At 33.7% G+C, this 25013-nt stretch overlaps 2 protein-coding genes and 2 long non-coding RNA genes across 7 annotated transcripts; all 4 read right to left on the bottom strand.

Annotated features, from left to right (window-relative positions):
• Positions 1 to 516: 516 nt before the first annotated feature.
• Positions 517 to 6500, bottom strand: LOC139785089 (leukotriene A-4 hydrolase-like). 2 transcript variants are annotated; one of them, XM_071724246.1, is made up of 12 exons: positions 6230 to 6500; positions 5089 to 5198; positions 4561 to 4673; positions 4332 to 4483; positions 4137 to 4248; positions 4004 to 4072; positions 3115 to 3400; positions 2236 to 2537; positions 1645 to 1893; positions 1243 to 1550; positions 911 to 1172; positions 517 to 714 (listed from the first exon to the last, which is right to left on the bottom strand). In XM_071724246.1, exons 2-11 carry the CDS (start codon positions 5135 to 5137, stop codon positions 953 to 955), a joined length of 1860 nt encoding a protein of 619 aa, XP_071580347.1. In that variant the 5' UTR covers positions 5138 to 5198; positions 6230 to 6500; the 3' UTR covers positions 517 to 714; positions 911 to 952. The 2 variants fall into 2 exon arrangements, with proteins under 2 accessions (XP_071580347.1, XP_071580348.1); XM_071724247.1 differs by lacking the exon at positions 6230 to 6500 and having other exon boundaries at positions 5089 to 5427.
• Positions 6501 to 8154: 1654 nt separating this feature from the next.
• On the bottom strand, positions 8155 to 9592 carry LOC139785090 (uncharacterized). The gene is made up of 4 exons (XR_011721796.1): positions 9355 to 9592; positions 8955 to 9268; positions 8611 to 8881; positions 8155 to 8472 (listed from the first exon to the last, which is right to left on the bottom strand). It is a non-coding gene; the product is annotated as an uncharacterized lncRNA (long non-coding RNA).
• Positions 9593 to 11989: 2397 nt separating this feature from the next.
• On the bottom strand, positions 11990 to 14028 carry LOC139785088 (uncharacterized). 2 transcript variants are annotated; one of them, XR_011721794.1, is made up of 4 exons: positions 13725 to 14028; positions 13431 to 13620; positions 12914 to 13150; positions 11990 to 12815 (listed from the first exon to the last, which is right to left on the bottom strand). It is a non-coding gene; the product is annotated as an uncharacterized lncRNA (long non-coding RNA). The 2 variants fall into 2 exon arrangements; XR_011721795.1 differs by having other exon boundaries at positions 13431 to 13616.
• Positions 14029 to 17933: 3905 nt separating this feature from the next.
• LOC139785083 (serine protease 7-like) lies at positions 17934 to 22465 on the bottom strand. 2 transcript variants are annotated; one of them, XM_071724241.1, is made up of 5 exons: positions 22090 to 22465; positions 21350 to 21516; positions 19572 to 19890; positions 19111 to 19391; positions 17934 to 18729 (listed from the first exon to the last, which is right to left on the bottom strand). In XM_071724241.1, the coding sequence occupies exons 1-5, from the start codon at positions 22142 to 22144 to the stop codon at positions 18367 to 18369; spliced, it is 1185 nt and encodes a 394-aa protein (XP_071580342.1). In that variant the 5' UTR covers positions 22145 to 22465; the 3' UTR covers positions 17934 to 18366. The 2 variants fall into 2 exon arrangements, with proteins under 2 accessions (XP_071580342.1, XP_071580343.1); XM_071724242.1 differs by having other exon boundaries at positions 21365 to 21516.
• Between the last annotated feature and the right edge of the window lie 2548 nt (positions 22466 to 25013).

Genomic DNA, 25013 nt, shown 5'->3' with positions numbered 1-25013 from the left:
GAACATGTAGTTGTCAACAACATATACATTAAAATTTTTTTTAAAATTGAGATTATGAGTAATAACTGTTTGTACCCTATATAATAATTATAATTTATCATAGACAAAATTCGATCTATACATACGTGATTCAAAAGCAGGTAGTATTAATTTACGTATATTTAGGATTCGATCTCTTTGTCAAGATCTGATGTTTTGGTTAAAGTAATACGTAGTCCATTGTGAGAAAAATGAGCTAAGAGGACGAGCGAGGCCTAGTAGACAGCGCACTGGTCTATTGAGCCAAAGGTCCCGGATTCGATTCCCGGTAGAGCTAGAAAAATTATATTCGGTCGTTCTCCTCTCGGAAGGCAATGGCAAACCACCGAGAGTATTTCTTGCCAAGAGAACTTCTCTAAAAAATATAGCCGTTTAGAATCGGCGTTAAATTGTGCGCAACACATGTATATGAAGAGAAGTCATCACGCTCGGACACAAGTAAAGAACTGAGGGTGTGAGAAAAATGAAGTTTAAAGATTTATGCTGATACATTTATGTTTAATACAATGAATTACACTACTAATATAATTACATGTTATTTCTGTATACATTAATTACATGATACTCTGTATATAAAAGATATATTTACTTTTACAAATTTAAATATTATTCGACGATTCAATGGGAATTGTCATCATGCATCATTGTGAATTCAGCTATTTCCTATCGTTGGCTCTGCAATTCAGAAAATAAACAACTTTTTAAATTCCAATAAAATTGTCTTACAACAAACGCGTGGTATAAAAATTAGTCAACTCCAAACTTGTATCATAAATATTTTTACATTTTTTTTTAAGTTTTCTTTATTTTAAAGAATTATTTTATATTATAGTTACTAACGACCATCCATTAAAAACTATATATATGACACCCATTAAAAACAAAATCATGCTAATTGTTACAAAAATAAAGACTATAGAATTTTGTTTAATTTCTCCTGGGTTTCATTTAATATCTTTTCCTTATTTTGATAATACTGTCCGATCATTAGTAGACGCATTTTTGGCCATTTGCACAGAGATTTAAATATAGGATATGCATAATTTGGCGAACAATATTCAACGGCAAAGTTCAACGCTGATTCAACTTTCTTATCCCATTGAACTTTGATGCACAATAGCAGCCAAGAAAACCTGCGAAATATATGCGCTTTAAGTTAAGCAATTGTGAATCAATTTTGAATGAGAGGATATGCATATTTACCGTATTTCACCACCATTTTGGATACCGCGAAAGAAACAATTGTTTAAAGAATACAGTTTTACTGTGGTCAGACTTTTATGAGAAGAATGTAGATTGTTTAATAATAATATTTTCTCAATGTTACAGAGGTTCCTCTCGTCTGCTGTCATAGGAGGTGGTATATCATGGACACGAATATCCCAATTAATCAATTTTTTAGCTAATATGAAACACTTGTTTTCCCATGCGGACATTTCCGACAATTCCGGCATAATAGGTGTAAAAAAAATGTTACCAAACCACAAGTGCCATTCAACACCTTCTAACATCTGAAATCAACAAAAAAGTTATTATTTTTAATGTTAAACATTTGAATAGTGATAAAACCATAGTTTGTATGTATAAAAAGAATGTTATCTTCACTTTGTCAGGAAATTTTTGACGTAAGTAGTTTAACCAATCTGTAGTATTAATACTTCTAAATGCAAAATTATCAAAATAAGATTGAAGAAATAGTTCGAATACTGTGGGTCCTCCTAACATATTCTCTAGATGACATAAGAGAAAATATCCTCTTTCGTAAGGCACATATTTAGTGAGTGTATCAGGTGACAAATATTCCAAATTGGGTAATAAGCATCTTAGCCAGCCGACATTTTTGGGTTCTTGGACCTACAATACAATTTACACAATGCAATTTCAGAAAATAATTCAGTAAGAATTCAGGAATTGGGTGTGTGTTTATGATGCATACAATGTAAAATATTAGCATTTTTTATTGACGGGATAGGAAGAGAGAAATGTACAGGATTGGGTACGTCCCTGCAAAACGCCATTTTGTATGTTGGAAGAGATGTTGGAAGAGAGGTTGTGAAACTGTACAGGGTTACGTCCCTACAAAACGCCCTTTTAGACCCCTTGTGGGTAATAAAGTATCCATTATCTAAATCTAATAACATTTTTTATTATACTTTATTTCGTTACCTAGTCAAAGTACTAAGACATTAATCTTACCAAACTATTCAGGTTCTTTAATCCTTCCCTTTGAAGATAAACATCTATACCTTCATGATACAAAACGCTGCGTCTAATTTTTCTGGAAATAAAAAGGTTGAAACTCTTATTTAACCACAGATGCTCATAATTCGAACACGTAACTAAATTTCCTGCCCAGCTCTGTGAGATGTTCCGAGCAAGCGAATCACCGACATAAGAACGATCTCCGTGAAGTAGAAGCGGTGAAATAAATGTCACACATGGACATTCTATTTCGAAATGGGCGATACTTGGTGGAAGCACGCATATATCGTATCTACCTGGAGATATTATTTTAAACGTAATAAAACAAGAAAACAAAAGAAAGATTGCACTGCAAATCCAAGTGTGTTATTTTTACACAGAAATGACCAAGGGCTAGTTTCACCAACGTCGATTAACTGTAACTTTCGATTATAAACTCACTCTTCATCTCTTTCTAATTGTCCCCCTTAGAAAGAGATAAAGAGTGATTTTAATTGAAGGTTACAGTTAATCGACTTTTGTGAAACTGACCCTAAAAATGACACATTTGAGACTGAAGCTCTTTTCCACACTTCTTTATGTGCTGAATTGCGTTATTTAACACGCATAATCATGTAAAATTAAAAATTAATATGTTCAATCGTGTTAAATGGCATGATTTAAAATGGCAAGAAATGTGTATGAAGAGCTAAAATTAATACACTTGAGTTTGCAGTGTGATAATACACAAAAACAAAAATTTATTATTCGTATAAGTTTAAATAAACATATCAAAATAATTTTAAAAAATTTAAATGTAATTGAATTTAATTGAATTTAATTAAATTTAATTGAATAAGTAAATAATGTAAAAAAATCTAGTCAATATTTTACCCCACATATAAGAACCACACAATCTCTCGGCAATTTGCATGGTTTCAATCAGAGTTGAACAAAAATTCTGGATAATAGTAGACTCAAAAATGTTTTCTTCGGCAAATATATTCATTCTTTCATTAAGTTTTTTCGTCCGTAATGAACCCACAGTAATAATCACCGCATATGATGATACAGGTAAATGTTGACGGAATTCATATTTGTTTAGCTGCTGATCCTCGCGGTCTACATTATTATGCGAAAGTGCGGACATTAAAACTGAAAAATTTTTTGGTACCGAAATCTAAAAAATAAAACATACAAATACACTGGGCAACAAAATTATCGCAACAAAAATTTACGTAAAAAATTTGCCCAACTTCAAATAAGCATAACTCCGCGAAAAATTGTCATATCTGAAAGTTTTTTTTTTTTCATTTTAAAGGGTGAAGTCTGTATTTTAAGGAACCATTGTTAGATTTTGAATTTAGCCTTCCGCCCTCCCGCCGTTCTTCGAAAAGTAAGGACGTGATACGTCTCCAAAAAATTGCCCTTTAAAATGAAAAAAAAAATCTTTCAGATATGACAATTTTTCGCGGAGTTATGCTTATTTAAAGTTGGGCAAATTTTTTACGTAAATTTTTGTTGCGATAATTTTGTTGCCCAGTGCATAAAAATTAAATAAATATTTTATTTTAGTTTTACTGATGAAGCAGTTTCTAAGAAAATATAGGCATTTGTGTTCAAAAACATTTAGTTCTTTTTTTACTAATGCAGTCTATCTCTTCGCAATTTTATTATTTTTATCAATAATGTCAATAATAATCAATCGAATGTCATTAATTTTATGTAAATAAATAAATGCTGGAAGCATATAAAATATTACTTATTGTGTTTAAATTCTTACCTTAGCCGAGTACGTAAATTTGACAGACGGAGTGTCCTGACAAGGAAACCATGTTCTAGCGTATATTAGCTGAAAGAATACAGATTTTTATACACTCTACTTTTATATAGAAGAATATCTTTTATTAGTTTACCTTGTTGTTAGACAGTAGAAAGGGATGTCTACCGTCGCCAGTTTGCGCGGGTGTTAGCCAATATAATGCAGGAGAGTTTGGACTTGTTTCATATTCAATTTGAATTTTACATCTGAAAGTATCGTATTTGTACTTAATTCTTACATCAATAACTTTTAGTAAATATATTTCTCTAAAAATATCTTATATATTTACTCATGGTTATAAGTAGTGTCGATAGTTGGTGGTAAATCTACGCAAAATGGACTTCCAAAGGCAGAATTAGTTACAACATGATGATGATGTAAAGGTGTTCCATCAAGCACGTTAGTGACACTTGATATATCAAGTCCGAGGTTATCTAAAATCTAATTATTCGATATTACATATTAATAATCTGCAGTCAAAATTTTTACTTAATATATCGAAGGAAATATTCACTTACAATCTGATTAATTGAAGGTAGCCTTGTTATTGTCAAAATCACTTTTCCTTTAAGAACTCTTCGTTTAAAGTCCACAATCAATTCTAAATGGGTATCGGTTACACGTGCCAATTCTTATAATTAAGAAGATAAAAAAAAGTATAAGTAATAAGTAATGATATATAAATGTAACAAGTAAATACACGACAAAGAATAATATATTGTAATTAAAATTATTATGGTAATTGCGTGTAATATATTATTTGTAAAATGCAAGCAATTTTCAGACCGTTATGCAAGATACAATATATTTTATACATTTAAGAAGATGCACAAAATGTCAGTTAATAAAAACTGTGAGGTAATAATCTAATTTTGAAAACTATACGTTACTATAGAGTCGAGTATATGTGTAGCTGTTTTGATTTCAAACATCTATGAATTCCGCACCTTATTTTATGGTATTTTCTTTAAGAAATTAAGAAGTAAATAAGTAAATTTAAGTATTTTTATTATTCTTATGCAGCGCTAATTAAATAATTGAAATACCTGGTAACGCAAAAGAATGTGAATCTTTAGTAGATCTTAAAATATCCATTTTGGAGAGTGACGTTGTAGTGCCTCTTCAAACGAATTGCGATAATCGATGGTTATATCACCTGAAAAGAAAAAGAAAAGAAATCTCGATCAGCGTCTCGTCTATATGAAGTATCGTGAGAGACTAAATATAAATTTAAGTCTATCTTACTCTGAGCTCAAAATTTAAAATTGATTAACAAGTTATCGTTAGACGAAAACAAATTAAAACCGTTCAAAATTTATTCCAATTAAAATATCTACATTTTCTATCTCTATTTCATACATAATTCTTTAATATTTGGTTGATTAGTTCTTGAGTTATAGATAAATCCGCACACACACACACACACACACACACACACACACACACACACACACACACACACACACACACACACACACACACACACACACACACACACACACACACACACACACACACACACACGCGCGCGCGTGGACATTTCTTTTTAATGCGATTTTCCTACGTTTTAGAACATTCTGAACACATTGGCATCGAAAACTTAAAACTTGGTTGATTAGACCTAGCTTTATATGCGATCAAAAATCCATATACGAGGATTATGAAAACAAAGCTTCCTCTGTGAAAAAGCAAAAGAAATTGAGGTTAGATAATAGCACGTGCTCCTGTTTGCAGATTAAAATTAAATTTTAACAACATATATGTTATTATTAAATAATTAAACATATATATTATTATTATTATTATTACAATTAAAAAAAGTTTTTTAAAATTTTTTAAAATAATAAAATTGTTCTTTGTAAAATATAAAATATCTCAAGCACGTGTTTTGTGTACTTTAAAATCAATTTAATTTTAATAGTATATGCATATCATTATTAACTAATTGAATATTTTAAAGAAAAAACAGTTTTTAACATTTTTTAAAATAAAGAAATGCTTTGTAAACCTGAGATCGGGAGCACGTGTGTTTAATGTTCCTCCACCACCACGTGATAGAAGAACACAGAGCACACGTGCAGGAGCAGCAAAAAGAAAATTGCAAAATTTAAATTGCTCTGGAAATTGAACTTAAAAACAAAAAATTAATCAAAAAAACTAATTTCTATCGATTTTTATACTACTTACTGTTTATCAGCAAAACGGGTTTGATTTTTTTCCGTATAGAATAAAAAAATCATGAAAGAGAAGAGATGTTGGAACATGCAACTGTTGGTGCGCTCCCTTGACTCTATAACCCATGTACTGGGACTGCCCTTTTTGACTATATAACCATGGACTAGTTAAGGCCGGAACACAATACAAAGGTACAGGCAATAGGGAATAGGGAATAGCAACAGAATGTAGATTTTCAACCTATCGGAAGCCGTGTATCAATGCATTCTGTTCCTATTCCCTGTTTCTATTGCCTTTTTTTGGCACTTAATATTGTATTTTGGCTTATTAATGATTGCTTTGAGATTTAAAAAATAAATAATAATAATTTTTTTTGCCGATCACTGCAACATATGAAATTGGCCGCGTATCGGACCTCTTCTTCTTTCTTGGGTAATGGCTCGTAAGGAAGAAGAAGAGGTCCGATACGCGGCCAATGTCTTGCAACCTTTTAGGTTGCGTTCGGAAACTTTACTCGGGTGCACACCTGCGTCGAGTTCTGTCTTTGTTCAATTTTCAGTAAGTAACAAAGATAGAACGACGCTGGGTGCATCCGAATAGTTTCCGAACGCAGCTTAAAAGGTTGCAAGACATTGGCCTTGTATCGGACCTCTTCCTCTTCCTTTATAGAAGCCATTACCCAAGGAAGAAGAAGAGGTCCGATACGCGGCTAATTTCATATGTTGCAACCTTTTTTTTTTAGTAGTCGACTGTATGTATATACATACAAAATTCATTCAAACAAACTATAGCGTAAACTATATGAAATCTGATAAATGCGATGCACGAAAACTTCCTGCGGGAAACGTAGACTTAATTTAATGATATATTGATAATATATCATTTATTTTCTAAAATAATAAAAGGATTCAATGTAGAAAATTATATTAAGTGCACTATTTAATAAAATAGCAATATTTTGTAGCAATTGACGACCATTAATTTTTAAGCTACAGCATATATAACTTTAGTGGCGTTTAATATATTTACTTACTTATTTGCTATAGACGATCTTATGCCAAAGATTGCATTAATTACTTATATTTACATTTTTGTTTCATGTGTTGTACCTCAAACTTGATGGCCAGGTACTTTAATAAGGTAACTAAAAGAGATTTAGCAGTGAAAATGAGTGAAAAATGCAGTTTTTTACCACTTTTTCGAAAACAATTTAATGTTTAGAGGCTTTGAGCGACGTCTAAATATTAAGTTACAGCGCCTGCTCTTCAAGGGTCTTTATTTGAGAGTTCGTAGAACGAATTCAAGGAGTGAGACTTAAAATCAAATTTTTGACCCAAAAATATTGCCACATATGTTGTAATACATATATATGTACAAAATACTGCTTATTATGGCTTTCCACACATAACACATTAATATGTAATTTCTATGATGCATACATGTTGTTTCATGTACACGAATATATTACTTTTTAGCGATGTTTCAAATCAAGTCTATGATTTACTCTTTATGTATTTCTTTAAATATGTTAAACGTAATTTTATGGTTGAGAAGAAAGTTATTTTTCTATCTACTCTCATATCATAATTTATTCAATTCTAGCGCACAAAGCCGCCACAAATAGAATATACTTCCGCCACAATCGAGATACTTTATTAGCAATTGAAATCCAACAAACCATCAATCATTAATAGGATTATAATTATCAGAGAACTCGACGAATGCATGGTATAGCTGTCTTTTAAGCATTAGGTAAGAAAAGTTAATTTTCTAACATATGTTATAAATATTATAAATTGAAAATTGAACATATAGATGTCAGTAAGATAAACATTATAAATTTTTCTTAAATTGAGATTATGAGGTAATAACCATTTTTTTCTTATATAATAAATATTATTCATCGAATGGACAAAATGCGAGGTATTCATACGCGATTCAAGCAGACAGTATCAAGAATTTATTTACGTATATCTAGGATTCGATCTCTTTCTCAAGATCTGACATATTAGTTGAAGTAATACGTAGTCTATTGTGAGAAAAATGAAGTTTAAAGATTTATGCTGATACATTTATGTTTAATACAATAAAGTACTCTACTACGATAATTACATGTTGTTTCTGTATACATTAATTATATGATATTCTGTATATAAGAGATATATTTATTTTTACAAATTTAAATATCATTCGACGATTCAATGGAAATTGTCATCGGGCATCATCGTGAATCCAGTTATTTCCTATCGTTGGCTCTGCAACTCAGAAAATGAAATAAACGCGGGGTGTAGAAATTTGTCTCTACCAAATTAGTTTCATAAATATTTCTACATTTTTTAAGAGTCTCCTTCATATAGTAAAAGAATTATATATTGCAGTTACTAATGACTTACCCATTAAAAATAAAATCAGGTTAATTGTTGCAAAAATAATTATAAGTTTTGGTGTAGAATTTGACCGATTTTCTCCCGGGTTTCATTCAACATCTTTCCTTTATTGCGATTATATGTATCAATCACTTCTTCACGCTTTTCTTCCCATTCGTACAAATGTTAAAATATAGGACATGCATAATTTGGCGAACAATGTTCAATAGCAAAGTTCAAAGCTAGTCCAACTTTGTCAGCCCATCGAACTTTAATGCACAATAGCAGCCAAAAAAGTCTGTGAAATACGTGATGCACTTTACATTATTAAGCAATTGCGAATCAATTTAAATGAGGATATGCATATTTACCGTATTTTTCCATTTCTGGTATCGCGGGTATCGCGGAAGAAATGATTGTAAATACGATCCAGTTTTTCTATGGTCAGCTTCCGATGAAAAGAATGTAAGTCGTTTAATAATATTATTTTCTGAACGTTACAGAGATTCCTATCGTCTGCTGTCACAGGAGGAGGTACATCATGAACACGATTATCCCAACTAATCCATTTTTTAACTATGCTGAAACACATATGTTCCCACAAGGACAATTGCGACAAATGGGGCAGATTAAGTGAGGAAGAAGTGTCACCAAACCAGAAGTGCCAATCAACACCATCTAACTTCTGAAATCAACAAAAAAGTCATTATTTAATGTTAAACATATAGATACTGATAAAACTGTAGTTTGTATGTATAAAAAAGATGTTACCTCCTTTTTGTTAGAAAAATATTCATACAAGTAGTCCTTCCAATCCTTAGTATTTATACTTGCGTATGCAAATTTACGAAAATACGAAATAAGAAATGGATCGAATACTGTGCGTCCTCCTAATATATTCTCCAGATGACATAAGAGAAAATATCACCTCTCATAAGGCACATATTTAGTGATTATATGAGGTAACTCTGAGGTGAATTGAAAATTGGGTAATAAGCATCTTGGCAAAGCGACATATGCGGGCTTTCGGACCTACAATACAATTTACACAATACAATATGAGAAAATAATCTAGTAAGAATTCAGAAATTGGGTGTACACGTTTATAGTGCATACAATGTAAAATATTATCAATTGGTGACATTATTTTTACTTTATTTCTTTACTTATTGTTAGTCAAAGCGAATATCTTGGACTGGGATTAGTAGCATGGTGTTAGAAGACAGGTGTAACATCCCTGGTAAAAATTACCGTTAGAAACAGTTAGAAACAGATAGAATTTCTGATGGTATGTAACGGAATCCTATCCGCTGTAACTGCAAGCTTGTCTAGCTCTATCCGTTTCTGTAAGCAGCACTATTGTATCTGCAAATACAGACAGAAAATGTAACGACGTATAACTGTATCTAATGGAAATATATCGGCATACAGCATCTATAAGCTTTTGCAATAGAAAAACTTGTCTGTTTCTGTCCGCATTCTGTACGCATCAGATGCTGACGGTATCTATCCGTAATTGCGGATACCGCATCCATCTGCATCTGTACGCAATGTCGACCTACAAGAATTTGTCTGCAGCTACGAATACGAATCCTGTCTGTTTCTGTCCGCATTCTGTACGCATCAGATGCTGACGGTATCTATCCGTAATTGCGGATACCGCATCCATCTGCATCTGTACGCAATGTCGACTTATAGGAATTTGTCTGCAACTACGGATGCGAATCCTGTCTGTTTTTGTCCGCATTCTGTACGCATCAGATGCTGACGGTATCTATCCGTAATTGCGGATACCGCATCCATCTGCATCTGTACGCAATGTCGACCTACAGGAATTTGTCTGCAACTACGGATGCGAATCCTGTCTGTTTTTGTCCGCATTCTGTACGCATCAGGTGCTGACGGTATCTATCCGTAATTGCGGATACCGCATCCATCTGCATCTGTACGCAATGTCGACCTACAGGAATTTGTCTGCATCTACGAATACGAATCCTGTCTGTTTCTGTCCGCATTCTGTACGCATCAGATGCTGACGGTATCTATCCGTAATTGCGGATACCGCATCCATCTGCATCTGTACGCAATGTCGACCTATAGGAATTTGTCTGCAACTACGGATACGAATCCTGTATGTTTCTATCCGCAGTCTGTACGCATCAGATGCTGACGGTATCTATCCGTAATTGCGGATACCGCATCCATCTGCATCTGTACGCAATGTCGACCTATAGGAATTTGTCTGCAACTACGGATACGAATCCTGTATGTTTCTGTCCGCATTCTGTACGCATCAGATGCTGACGGTATCTATCCGTGATTGCGGATACCGCATCCATCTGCATCTGTACGCAATTTCGACCTATAGGAATTTGTCTGCAACTACGGATACGAATCCTGTATGTTTCTATCCGCAGTCTGTACGCATCAGATGCTGACGGTATCTATCCGTAATTGCGGATACCGCATTCATCTGCATCTGTACGCAATGTCGACCTATAGGAATTTGTCTGCAACTACAGATACGAATCCTGTATGTTTCTGTCCGCATTCTGTACGCATCAAATGCTGACGGTATCTATCCGTAATTGCGGATACCGCATCCATCTGCATCTTCGCGACGACGCCGCTAGGCGGCGCATGATGGAAAGCGTTTCTCACATTTAAAATACAACCAGCCATAATATATAAGCAGGCGTTCTGTCAGGCGACAACCAGAAAAATTACAGTGTCGTAACTAAAGGAATCCCTTCTCCTGGCGTTTAAAGGTAGAATCTACCTGATAACTACAAACCTCCCACAATGTACATGTATTTGCAGTAATAAGAAATGAATAAAATGCATTTGCAGTTAGAAACGGATAGAGCGGGCAAATCATAATTGCATGCAAATGCAGATAGATATTCTGTCAGGTTCAGCAATCAGATCCGGATAGACATTCAAAACTGGTTGCGTATAGAAACGGATAGGATTCGTAATTACGTTTGCGCATAGATTCGGATAAGTTCCGTTCCGTTAGGAATCAGTTAGATGCAGTTAGCCTTTCCCCACCGTCTTTGCGTACACAGTCTTATAGAATCTGCAACACTTTTCATCTGTTTCTATCCGTAATTGCAGGGAAAGAAACGCATAGTAAAGCAGTCAGAAACGGATAGAATGCACGTTCTATCCGTTTCTAACGGTAATTTTTACCAGGGATTGCGCATAATGGCGGCCGGAGAATACGACAGCCAATCAAATGTTTATCCAAAATGTGGCGCCACATTTAAATGCAGCATTAGTCACAGTTTGTGACAAAAATGCAAACAAAAATAAAAAATTTGTAAATATAATACGAAACCTCACAAATTAATAAAAAAAATATAATACATATACATAACATACTAATGATAAAAAAACAATCTCTACATTAATAAGTAAAGGAAGATTAAATATTGCAAATAAGGAATTAAAAAACATTATTAATAAGGAAGTATACAGAAATAATTATTCGTATTGCAAACTGTAAGAACAATATTCCTGACACAATGTTATATTTAAAATCGTCTTAAGTTTATTATAGAATGCTATAATAAAATAGCCTTTGGAGCATTTTAAGATAAGCTTTTCTGTAATCTAAAATCTAAGATTGAACTATGAGCACCGTTCTAAGTTATAGAGACGTGTAATTGATTGTAATATAAAAAAAAGTGTAGGAGTGATATTATATTAAAACAATTATAAATAAAGGAATGCAATTCTTCCAGAACATGTTTTTATTTTACATTTTTTACATTTTCCTTATTCCAGGCCAAACACTGAACCGATCAATCCAATTTTGCAGCGTTGATGCACGGTAATGAATTTTTTTTACATTTCTTAAAAACCTGTAAGCTTTTGGACTTAATGATCTTAACGAAATGGCTGATGTAATATCTTCAGCTGACCATTTGACATGACTCCTTGTCGATGACATTAACATTTTAAACTGGCCAGGTGTAAATACCTTACGCAGAGCATCAATGGCTATTGTTTCCGCCTATTTATGCCTATCCTTTGCCATTTTTTCAACTTCTTTTTGCAACTGTGTAACTTGTATACTTAAACCTTGATTTTTTTCTTCTAAGAATTCTTTTTCTTCTAAAAGATTTTTATTTTTGTTTAGGAGTTCTTGGTTCCGTTTCTCTGCATTTCCTAATTGCATCAATAACGTTTCGACATCAACATTTGCATTATTGCCAATCTCTTGCATTCTGTAAAATACATAATAATACTTTTAATACATACTAACAAATTAAATATGATTCGAACCTATTAAATAATAATTTTAAAGAAACATTTAATTACATACATCTCTTGTTGCACCGCTTTATTTTGCTCTTCCATACTTTGTACAGCTGCTTTATCTATATTTTTTGCAACTTCTTCCATATCTTGTATAGAATTTCCTTCCACATTCTTTACAGCTTGATCCTTATTTTGTGTTTTGTTTGTTTCCACATTTATTAAAATTTCTTCTTACGATAAACGCTGTTTCTGTTGTGAGTATTGCACAAGTTCTGTGTATGTTAGAACAAATGACTTAACTCTGAAAGAATATTATAAGGCATTAATTTCATTTGTACATTTATATATGGAGGGGTGAAAACCACAGTGGTGTAAGTCAAATTTTTTTAAATATTTTCTCGTGTGCATAGATGCAATCTGTACAATATATAAATTGCATCTATGCACACGAGAAAATATTTTAAAAAATTTGACTTACACCACTGTGGTTTTTACCCCTCTATATATAGATACACACGCACGCACGCACGCACGCACGCACGCACGCACGCACACACACACACACACGTTAAAATACTCACGGTACTTTAATTTTTTTGTTGTCTTCTTTGCTCTGCGACATTATATCTTTTCGCTTTTTTTCTAGATTTAATGTTGGAACAGATCCCTGTTTTAACCTTAATACTTCTTTAGCTGGTTTATTTTGTAATCGTGGTTTTGTCTTCTCAAGCACCAAACGATTTTCATCAAAATGGATTGCGCATATCCTTGCTGTAAGCATATTATATCATAATATAACACACGTAATAATGACATTGTATTGAGTTGGAAGTTAAAACATTAACTTAATTATCATTTTTTTTACATTAACTTACCCGAATCAACTTTCATATCCGTTTCTTTTCTTTGGCAGGCATTAAGCCATTGCTGACGAACAAATGTTTCTTTAGGAAAAGTAAAATACTTAATTCCTTTCGTCCCATTATGATTCGTACGATTCTTACAATTTTTTACACAGCACGTTGGCATAGCTTCTCCGCAAAAATAGAATATCTAATATCTAAACACAATATAACCTTTAACTATACTTCAAAATAATATGGAAGGAGCCATATTGCTTTTGGCATCTTGGATAAAATTCTGATTGGTCAAAGAAAATGACGACTGCGCATCCTCGAAACTGTTGCACCTGTCTTCTAACACCATGATTAGTAGGACTGCGGCACTACATAACCATGGACTAGTAAAGCTGGATGCGCAATACAAAGGTACAGGCAACAAAAACAGGGAATAACACAGGCAATAGATTTTCAACCTATTGGAAGCCATCTATCAATGCTGTAGCATTGATACACGTATTGTGCATCCAGCTTAAAGGCTACTGCACAATGGGTGCTTTTCATTTAGCGACTCAAGTCGACACAAGCGTCATTCTGTCCTTTTTTAACATCTAGTGAACAACAAAGATAGAGTGACACTTGTGTCGACTTGTGTCGTTAACTGGAAAGCACCCAATACGAATTAATTAGGTACAGCCAATAGGAACAGGGAACAGGAATAGAATGCATTGATATACTGCTTCCGATTGGTTAAAAATCCATATTCTGTTGCTATTCCCTATTCCTATTGTCTGTACCGTCATATTATGTAGTAGCCTTTAGGTTTTTTGTAATGGACATAAAACGCGTCCTCTCTGACCATGTGGCAGAAAATCAAAACATAAAGTAAGATCCCAATGATAAAAGTATATATGCATGTCTTATATTTCAACATTTGTACGAATGGGAAGAAATGCGTGAAAAGGCGATCAAAACGTATATTCGCAATAAAGAAAAAATGTTGGATAAAACCCGGAAAAAATTGAACATAACTCTATGTCAAAATTCATCATTATTTCGTTATAACAATTAGGCTAATTTTTTTCTTTAGGGTATAAGTCATTAGTAACTGTAATGTAAAATAATTTATTTGTTACAAACATAAAGAAAACTTTTGAAAGCAACTGTAATATGAAATAATTGTTTTATTGTAAAAAAAAAGAACTTTTGAAGAATCTTAAACTGTTTATGGAACAAATATGATGGAAACAAAATTGAAAAGCGAAGTTGAAAGCTGATTTACCTTTCCGAGCACATCGAAATATAATGCACAATAGCCAAAGATATCAGCCAAAGATATCTGCGAAATACGTTTTAAGGGAAAGGGGGGGTAAATAAGACTTATTTTAGTCTATTAACAGCCTTCCAAAGTTCCAATCACGGACTTATATCCAATTGCAGCACTGCTGTTTGGCGCCGTCGGTGCTCAACGAAATATTCAAGTCGTTGCTCGGTTGCCGGGTTGTTTGCGCACGCGCAGCAAATAGCAGCTCATACATATAACGCAATGTATGTATGATTGTAACCCATTTCAAGCCGAAAGGCAGAAATAAAGTATTCTATTCTACATATAACGCAAGTAATAAAAAGCTGTGTTCAGCAGAGAAAACTATTTTGCAATTGTTGTAAAATTTGTGAATGTGATTGGTGTATGCTTTTAATTTTGGCCGAAACTAAGAGTAATACACCAATCAAATTCACGAATATTACAACTGCAGTTGCAAAGCAGCTTTCTGCTGAACACAATTATAATTAGTATAAAGCCTGTATATAGGTGCCTATATATAAAAACTTTTTTACTTTCTGTCTTTAATATTTATTTTTAATTATTTAATTTTTTTATTTAATTTAATTATTTAATTTTTAATAAGTCCAATTATTAATATGTATTTTCATAATTGAACTTATTTTTTATTTTGATAAATGTAAATACAAATATCTTATTGTATAAATATTTAATATTAATAATTTAATTAGTTGCTTAATTTAACTTCTTGTTTAATAAATGAGTACTGAATGTACTGATGTAGTACTGAAAATGTACCTATTATATAATATTTTAATTTTCAAAATTGTCAAATTACAAACAGGAATTTTGTTGTGACTTTTACAGTTATAAAGTAACTATTTAATGGAAATGGAAGCCTAAAAAAATTAATATTGTAACGCAATTATTATAATGCTCAAATCATAAAATATTTACATTATCCATGTCTGCCAATACAATATAATTTTTTATTCATATTGCATTCTATATAATGGCAATGTTATTATATATTTGACAAGCAAATCAAAATAGCTTCGAATCGATATCGAAATGATGAAATATATCGATGTCTTAACAACAGAAAATACATAATTTGCCTGTTTACAGTCTGGCGCGATGAATATATGTCACAAATAATCTCTTCTTTTAAAAAATGTCATAAAGCACAAACATCGAAATAAGCTTCAAATTTCGAGCATTATTTCGGTATGATGTAATATCGATGATTTCGACATCAATTAGACGTCGATTCGATGGGTCATTTCTCGCTGGGATAAAAGCTCATAATTGAATGTCATTTTTTCTTTCTGAAAGAAGACCAAAAATATGGAGAATAATAAATAATCCTTGCTTTTGTAGTATATGCTAAAATGCATTATAATATCATATATTTGTAATTCTAGCATAAAGATTATATAATCTAAATTTATTTTCCTTCCATTCATATTGCTAATACTGACGCTATTGTCTGCATGTGTACGTGATGTAAACTATAGATTTTAGTATTGGCTGTGAATATATTGCAGCTCTTGTATAGTATGTCTCGAAAAGTTTGACAAAGTTTCGCCTTGTTTAAATCTCGTCTCGTCTCGTCTTAATCTCGTCTCGCGGCATCACTAAGCGTAACCCATAGCGATTTTAAAAGTAGCGCCACTTCTATATTAACATATAAAGTGGATAAAATTAAGATATTTTAAATTCTTTAGAATATGTTCTAATCTAAGAAAGTATCGTGTAAACTACGCTTTATACATGAACTTTGCAGAGCTTTCAATCGCTCGTGAAGGCGCAACAGAACGCTTCTCCGAAGAGCGCTCATGTCCGAAAGAAAAAGAAAAAAAGTAGAAACAGCAGCAATCGAAAAGGTCCACGTCAAGTAGCTTGAATTCGTATCTGAGCTTCGCTAGCAACTCTAGACCGAATTCCGGATTATTATCCAGTTCTTCCGGTACTCTGATCTCAATCCAATTCATCGTCGAAGTCATCGTGTGATTTCTCCGATAAATCCGCGGTCAAGTCGGAGGCCTCGACGTTGAAGAGGAATGCCGATCGCGGGCCGCTGAAGGTGTCGATCAACGAGACGGCGGAACTGATTGAGGATCGTAACGAGAAATTGTCCAATAGCGACGAACGATCTCGCAGTGATAACGTCACCGATGAATGAATTGAACCGATAATTCTCATTATCGTGAAATTATTCTGAATGTCAGGTTCCTACGTTTGACTAATTATTATTAGATATTACGACAATTAGCTAAGCTTTGATTAGCTAACCAAGACGCAGTTTGAAAATATCTGAAGAGGAATTTTATATCTTTACTACTTTCATATATATAATTAATTAGAAGTCTAGCTAAGTTTCTGATATGTTGACACTTGTCGAGAAAGAACGGTTCTGAGTTCTGAGTTAATCGAAGAATTATACGAAATTTAAGCGATTGCGATATATTCTGGGAAGTCCAGTGTTATCGCGACCGACACAAATACGTCTTGTAGAACTTAGAGAACAAACATCTTTTTTTATAAAAAAATCGTATATCATCGATATATTATAAAGAGTAAAAACAACATGATATGTAAACATGATATGTTATAAATTATAATCACGCATCGGTTTAGCACAAATATCCATTGGCAAGCAGAGAACGTCCGTCTCTCTCTCTCTCTCTCTCTCTCTCTCTCTCTCTCTCTCTCTCTCTCTCTCTCTCTCTCTCTCCTCTCCTCTCTCTCTCTCTCTCTCTCTCTCTCTCTCTCTCTCTCTCTCTCTCTCTCTCTCTCTCTCTCTCTCTCTCTCTCTCTCTCTCTCTCTCTCTCTCTCTCTCTCTCTCTCTCTCTCTCTCTCACACACACACACACACACACACACACACACACACACACACACTTTTTTTTTCTTTTTATCGAAGATGTTATGTGTTACATGCTTATTACACATGCAATAAAGAAGCATAATCAAATTTAATTTACGTTACAATCCCGAAAGATCTCCGTCTAATGGAATAAAGTTGTACCGGCAGTAAGATACTTAATTCTAATAAAAGGATAACTTTAAAGTCAACAATAATTATTTTTATAAATTAAAAACACGCACCAACGGTATTCACTTATGGATCCACTTTTCTAGACGCCTAAATCACCTATTTCCACAAGAATTGCAAATATATTCATTTTCTGCCGCTGCAATTTTACTTGTCCTGCCGATGTTTCGAATTTCAATTTTATCTATCTCTCGAATGCCTCGCGAAATTTATGTTCTCATTCTCATCTCGCGATCGATTACCGCGTTTGCGTCACTATATCTCAAAATTCTCAAACACGTAGATTAGAAATATATTGTGAAAGACTTCCGTTCCGCAACGTTTCAGTCGCAGTTTAATCTGTCATCGTGTTAAGGATCCAGTCCATGTAGTAAGCGACTTTGGTGTAGACTCCGGGGAAGCCCTCGGTGCCGCACTGTCTGTCCAGTCCGAAGCTGACCACGCCGTATTGGATGATGCGCACTGACGGCACTGACCTGCCGTTGTATATACCACCCGCTTGAAGAGGTCCACCGCTGTCGCCGAAACAGGAGTCCACGTTAATCTGGCCGCCGGCACACAACTGCTTGTACCAAATCTGCGTGGTCCGTTTGTATATTTCTTTACACTGGTCATTGTTCATCAGCGGCAATTTCGCCTGCAGGAGGACCTGACTGCGCAGACCCAATTCCGTCACGCCCCAGCCGGTCACTACAGCCTGTCAATCAGAAGAGAAATTTTGAAATAGAAGTGAATCAATCTTTATAAAATCGAGAGATAAATCTTTGAATATCAAAACGAAATTTTTTAGGAACAATTAGAGAATGTTTCTTGGAAAACTTTGATGGATTATACATAGAATCGAAGAGACATGGTTGCAAAATATTCTAATTTAAGAGAGAGATAGAGAGGGAATATATATGAGAAATGTTATTTAAATATTGCTTTGTCTAGTTATTGTCAAATTAGTAGTAGTAGATTTGAATACTTTGAAATAAAATAAATGTAACTCTCGCAAATCTGCTCGGCTACTTCTTCCGTTATTACTTCCTGACTGGAAGAATTGAATGGAAAGAATGTATATTAATTATTCTCTCACCCTTTTATTATTTAGTATCGCCGCAGTACCAAAGGGCAGACAAATGGGCTTGGCATTCCGAGGCGTGAAGTCTACGGAATCGTTCAATCTGATAAGCGCGATGTCATTGTGCAGGTTCGTTCTCGTGTAATCCGGATGGAAGTGGACGCTATCCACGCCGAAATTCTGATACTGCTCCGACTGCTCGGCACAAAAGACCTCTTGCCCATTGTTATCTCTCTCGCAATCACGTTCCTTGCTTATGTCGTGATCTCCTATTCTGACGCCTATTAATCTGCGACCTGGAGAATAACGATTCGGATTACACGAATTTATACCAATTACAAGAAACAATTAATAAACCTCCCTTGAAAACAAATATCTCAAATATCTTTCAAACTTTATTTTTTTTATATCCTTGATTCCTTTTTTATATTTAAACCAATTTTTGTTATGTTTACGGCTATATAAGTTTTCCTTACCCGCTGGAAGTGTCGTGACGCAATGAGCAGCGGTGAGGATATAACGCGAGGAGATGATCGTGCCGCCGCAAAGAAATTCCGGATTCGGTCTTCCGGTGTCGTATTCGATTAACGCCATCCATGGATACTGGAAGATTCCAGTTTTGTTGCCGCCGACCACCTTCTGCTGGTTGATAGGCCCGCACGCTACATGATCCAACAGACGTAGTTTCGGGTGATTTGTTACATCTGGTGGACTTGGATCAGTGTCTGGGGCTGTCGTCGTCGTTGTCGTCGTTGTCGTCGTTGTCGACGTTGTCGACGTCGTCGTTGTTGTTGCCTATTGCCAAAAAGGAATATTCAATATGAGAAAAAATGGAAAAACAATACTTGAATTTAATTTTTACGAAGAAGCAAAAACTCAACTATCTTACAATTATACAAACAATTTATAAGGAAATTTCATTATGTTTTACTAATGTAAAAGTAACATGCACCCTACGCATAATTGTCCAATTATTACAAACGCGCGTCCACGAAGTAATAATATTAAAAATCCTTAAAAATGGAAGAATTGTGCGTAGAAATATTTTCATTGCTTTGTTCAGAAAATATATATCCTTAAGATTAAAATAAGACGCTTTGATTGCAAGAAAATCTCTGATTTTCTCGTTACGCGCGGTATAATAAAAAATTTTACAAATTTCTTTTAACGAATAATAAAGCTCTAACTCGATGTCCTGCTACAACGAGATTGGGATAAAACGGAAACTCGAGGTCACAGAAATCTGTTTCAGCATTATTTCAGAAGACGATTAAACGGTTCGCAGCGACGACGCATCCTTATGACGTACATGAATGACGACAGCATGCGATATGTATATGTATAATGTGATATATCACGTGGAAATGATAAAAAGTCATCCGAAACGCATTAATCTCGATGTCCTTGATGAAAACCAATCAATCTGACAATAAATAATCTTTTGACATTTCAAAAATTTATTTACGAAACTAGCAATGAATCAGAAAAAAATAGAGGAATAAAATCATTAATACAAAGTTGCTACAATAATTTAGTCGCGAAAGAAGTGTTTTTTTAAGCATTATAATTCCTAATTAGAATCTCTTTTTGCTTTCTTGTTTATTCTGTTTACTTTTTAATTAAATTAGCTTTAAGGGGATGCTATAGTGGCAGTAATTACCGACATTTTTTTGAACACACAAAACAAAACTTTGAATTGGCTTTACGGAATTAAAAAAACTTTTTTACAGAATTAAAGTACGCACAAAAATGAAGGATGCTGCAGTCGAGTTTACATAAAAAAAAATTAAAAATTTCGGCACATAGAGCTGTCACTGACGACAATATTTGCTTAATACAAAAATACTGCAGTTTATTACAGCACCCTTAGGGAAAACATTTAAGAACAATATCGTGCAATTAGAATTAAGATAAAAGTCTAGAAAAAAAGTTATATGTGCCCAACTTTTATATATGCAAAAGCACATGCAGGTTGATATGATGAGTAGTATTGCGTGTAGCGAGAGATTGCGCAGCAATCAAACAAGGACAGATGTCATTTCGTTAGACAAAGACAGATACAGGAAAAACAAAATTAGAAATGTTGACATTATCGACATCGAGGAAGTTTGGCCGTCACTCCAGCATCCCCATTGTGGATTACACGTACGTTAATTAACTTTACTTTATTACTTTATTTGCTTTCAATAAATTAGTTAATTCTAAGTTAATGTTTTTATCAATAAATTAATGGGTCTAGATCAAATTCAATTACCTGGTTGCAACAAACCTTCGGGTAAATGCCCTCAAATCCACATTGTGAGTTTCTAAGAGTTCGCAACGCCTCTTCCGAAAGTGGTCTTGGACCTCTCAGAATTGCTATAATCTCTGGACAATTGCGAATGTTAATGCAATCAGCACTTTCATTCGAGCACCTATTCTCTGTAACAGTAAATCATTGTTTAATTTACTCAATCAATATTTTTAAGTAACAATTTTCTAAGGACAAAATTCACACTTTATCAAAGTTTAGAATGAATCCGGTTTAGAATGAATCGCAAGACCAATTTTCAAACGTACATATGGAGGGGTAAAAACCACAGTGGTGTAAGTCAAATTTTTAAAAATATTTTCTCATGTGCATAGATACAATTTATATATTATACAGATTACATCTATGCACACGAGGAAATATTTTTAAAAATTTGACTTACACCACTGTGGTTTTTATCCCTCCATATGTAGAAATAATTTGAATTATCTCAAATGGAACATTCATCTGGAAAAGCATCTCGATGTAAATACAAATGTATGATAAAAGTCTTGGATGCATTAAATTTTTAATATGTCAATTAATTGTGTCCAATGTAATTCTTACGATTTAAAATAAGAGCATAAATTTTTAAAAAATTTGATCAAGCAAGGATTTGCTGTTAGAACTGACGTCTTTTTCAAATGGAAATGCTCATGCAACGAAGAACTGACGTTAGAATTGACGTCTAATGAACCACTCACGTGCATCGATTGTTGATAAAGCGAGGAAAAGGATGAGCGTCCCGATGAACATCATGTTTATTTGTGTATCAGCATACAACTCTTTGCCAATCAATCTCGAAATTACTTTCTGGCTATTCTTCTTTCCCTTTTCTCTCTTCTCTCTCTCACGGATCAGTGCGAGCCGGGGATTTTCCTATTTCGGTCCGATGGTTCTTACCGATTAACGCGCTTCGGTCAGAGCGCTCACTCCGTTGTGGAATGCGATAAATCCCACTCGCGATTCGCGTCGGTCTTTCGTGACAAGTCCGCACTCAATCCGAGGTGTATCACGGGTCAGACCAAAACCGGTACTAATCGGCTGCCTGTGAGTCGCCAATCGACTAAGCTTCTTCACCACTTGCTGGGCTTATTAAATCTGTCAGTTTGGTGGGGACGATCGTCGATAATGATCCATCGCGCATCGGTTGCCGTGATTCGTTGCCAATTAAAGCTGAATCTGGCGATTCGTGCCTTGTGGAAATGCGCGAATTTTTATCGTTGAGAATAATTCGTTATGACGCAAATTAATAGTTCTAGGAATGTTGGATATTGATGCTGTTTACGTACATCCGGTTCACAGAAATAATGTTATATGTCTGTATAGAGTAGATTTTTTTTTTGAATTCACGCCTCCGATAAATTTAGAATCGATCTGCAATTGGAAGATTTTTATGATTTTTATCTAGAGAACTAATTTTTATTTTGTACGTTGTACATTATATTATTCTGTTACCTGTTTTCTTTAAAAATTTGATCTTCAATTTATTTAAAACTTTCAGTGTTTAACCTTTTATTAATTACATTTTAAAAGTTATAGATAGATCTTTCTCTTACTTTATCATTTGCGTTGGACGAATTATGCAATAAACTTTAAACACTGGCGACACTGCACATGCATATGTTTCTCTATAAACAATTTCAAGAATCATTTCATGTTATTTCACAATTCAGTTCTGAAATCATGGAAGCTAGATAAACATATATTTACTACTGTTGCTAAATTGATCTTAATTAACGGCGTAATTTTTTGAAAGAAACATATTTGTTCATTAAAATAAAAATATTAAAAAATGACAAAATCAATCTTCTTCTAGAATGGAAATTAATGTCGTTTATAAATAAAATTAAAATAAAGGCAAAGTGGAGTAGCAGGAATTTTTTCTGAAAGATAAACGTAGAGAGGAGATATGAGGAATGAGAGGGTAAAATAAAAGGGAAAGAGGCAGAGAAAAAACCGGTTGGATATTGGAATAATTAAAGCTGCTTATTCTCGTTCGGAAAATGATAACTCCAAGAAGTCTCGCAAGAAAAAATCGATCGAGAATAGACGCATGACTTCTGTAATCACCAGGAGTTTCCCGAGATAACATTACTGCACGATTGAGCTCAGGCAGAAGTGTTGTCCTGTTAAACCGTGCAACTATTTAGTCATCGTTGACAGATGAGGAAAGTTACGACAAAATATCAGCACTTTCCTCCAAACCTACTACCGTTACTAAGGACGTCGCCCATTGCGTATCTCTTTACATATTTGTTATTCAACTCAGCAGAATCTTTAAACGTATCGTCATGATTTATGACCGCAACAAAATGCGAAGATTCGTTTAGGAAGTTCTTCGTAATATTGAAAAAGCATTTATTACTGTAAGGCGATTAGTACAATCAATGAGTTAATGATTAATTGGCACATGATTAATAATAATTAATTGACCACTGAGTTTTTGAGAATTACTTTTGTAAAGCTTGAGGAGGAAATTTTTTATGGTTTGTCGACTTATCTCTCAAAATAATATGAAAATTTTAAGGGGGTATTTTTGTCTAGAATGCTGTTTTTGGAGGTGATTTTTAAAATAGAATAAATTTAAAACTATTTGAGTTTTCTTTCAGAAATTTTTTACACATATTTATTATGTTGCTTTAAAAACATATGTAAATTTTGTTGGAAAAGAAAGATATTTAACATGAGATTTTGTACGCTTAGACACAATGTTACGCCCTTGATTGGCAACCAGTGTTGCGGATGTTGTACGTATCTGAAAAAAAACCAAACATTCTTAATCTGTATGAGTGTTGTGAGGGTTAGTACCAGAATTAAAATAATTTTTTTTCTTATTTTTATAACTCGCTGAAGAGGAAAAAACGTAAGGAAAATTGACAATTAACATTTAGCATGTCGTTATTTTGTAAAAAAAAATTTTTTTGCCAAATCTGGTACCAATCCTTACAACACTCACATTATAGATGAAGAATATGTTTGGTTTTTTTTTTCAAATACAACGTCCGCAACTCTGGTCGCCAATCAAAAGTGCACCATTGTGCCCGGGCGTACAAAACCAAATGTTAAATTTTTTTTTAACAAAATTTATACATGTTTTTAAAGCAACAATAAATACGTGTAAAAAATTTCCGAAAAAAAACTCGAACAGTTTTAAATTTATTCTATTCATAAATTACCTCTAAAAACAGTGTCGGCTTAGCCCCGGTCTCCCCTACTCCAAGAATAGAAATCTTCTATTCTCCCTCTTAAATCTTTAGAAGTTATTAAAATTAGTATTAATTAATTTTATTTTCTAGCACAGTCGTCTTTGAATACGCTTTTTGAAGTTGCTTGGCGTAGAGGCGTAGACCACTGTAACGTGTAATGATACAACGGTGACAGGTCGAATTCCACAGTGACCCCGCGCGTTGATAACTCCGAGGTCAAATAAAGATGGCGAATATTGAACAATATAATCATCGATCACATAATTTTGTAATCCGACAATTTGCGATTTTATGCTACGTTATACTCAAAAGAGGGTGGAATTACCAGGAAATTTGTTCATTTCTTTTTATTAGATAAATAAAAAATGTGTATAAGAAGTAGGGGGAAATGGTGACCATTGATACAGCGGGAACATTGA

The sequence above is a fragment of the Temnothorax nylanderi genome, unplaced genomic scaffold (genome assembly GCF_030848795.1).
Source record: "Temnothorax nylanderi isolate EJ_2023f unplaced genomic scaffold, tnyl_v1.0 TNYL_tig0736_pilon, whole genome shotgun sequence".
In the NCBI taxonomy this organism is placed as follows: domain Eukaryota; kingdom Metazoa; phylum Arthropoda; class Insecta; order Hymenoptera; family Formicidae; genus Temnothorax; species Temnothorax nylanderi.
Note: the sequence above shows the minus strand (reverse complement) of the source record. Positions and strands in the feature narration are given on the sequence as shown.

What these genes read in the sequence shown, in the direction of transcription:
- LOC139785089 (XM_071724246.1), bottom strand. Translation starts at nt 5,137, where the DNA reads ATGGATATTTTAAGATCTACTAAAGATTCACATTCTTTTGCGTTACCA. An exon ending in GACACTACTTATAACCATGA is followed by an intron (nt 4,249 to 4,331) that starts GTAAATATATAA and finishes CGATACTTTCAG; the next exon opens with ATGTAAAATTCAAATTGAAT. An exon ending in AATTTACGTACTCGGCTAAG is followed by an intron (nt 3,401 to 4,003) that starts GTAAGAATTTAA and finishes TTTATTTTTTAG; the next exon opens with ATTTCGGTACCAAAAAATTT.
- LOC139785083 (XM_071724241.1), bottom strand. Translation starts at nt 22,144, where the DNA reads ATGATGTTCATCGGGACGCTCATCCTTTTCCTCGCTTTATCAACAATC. An exon ending in CGAAGGTTTGTTGCAACCAG is followed by an intron (nt 19,891 to 21,349) that starts GTAATTGAATTT and finishes TTTTGGCAATAG; the next exon opens with GCAACAACAACGACGACGTC. An exon ending in CGTCACGACACTTCCAGCGG is followed by an intron (nt 19,392 to 19,571) that starts GTAAGGAAAACT and finishes GTTATTCTCCAG; the next exon opens with GTCGCAGATTAATAGGCGTC.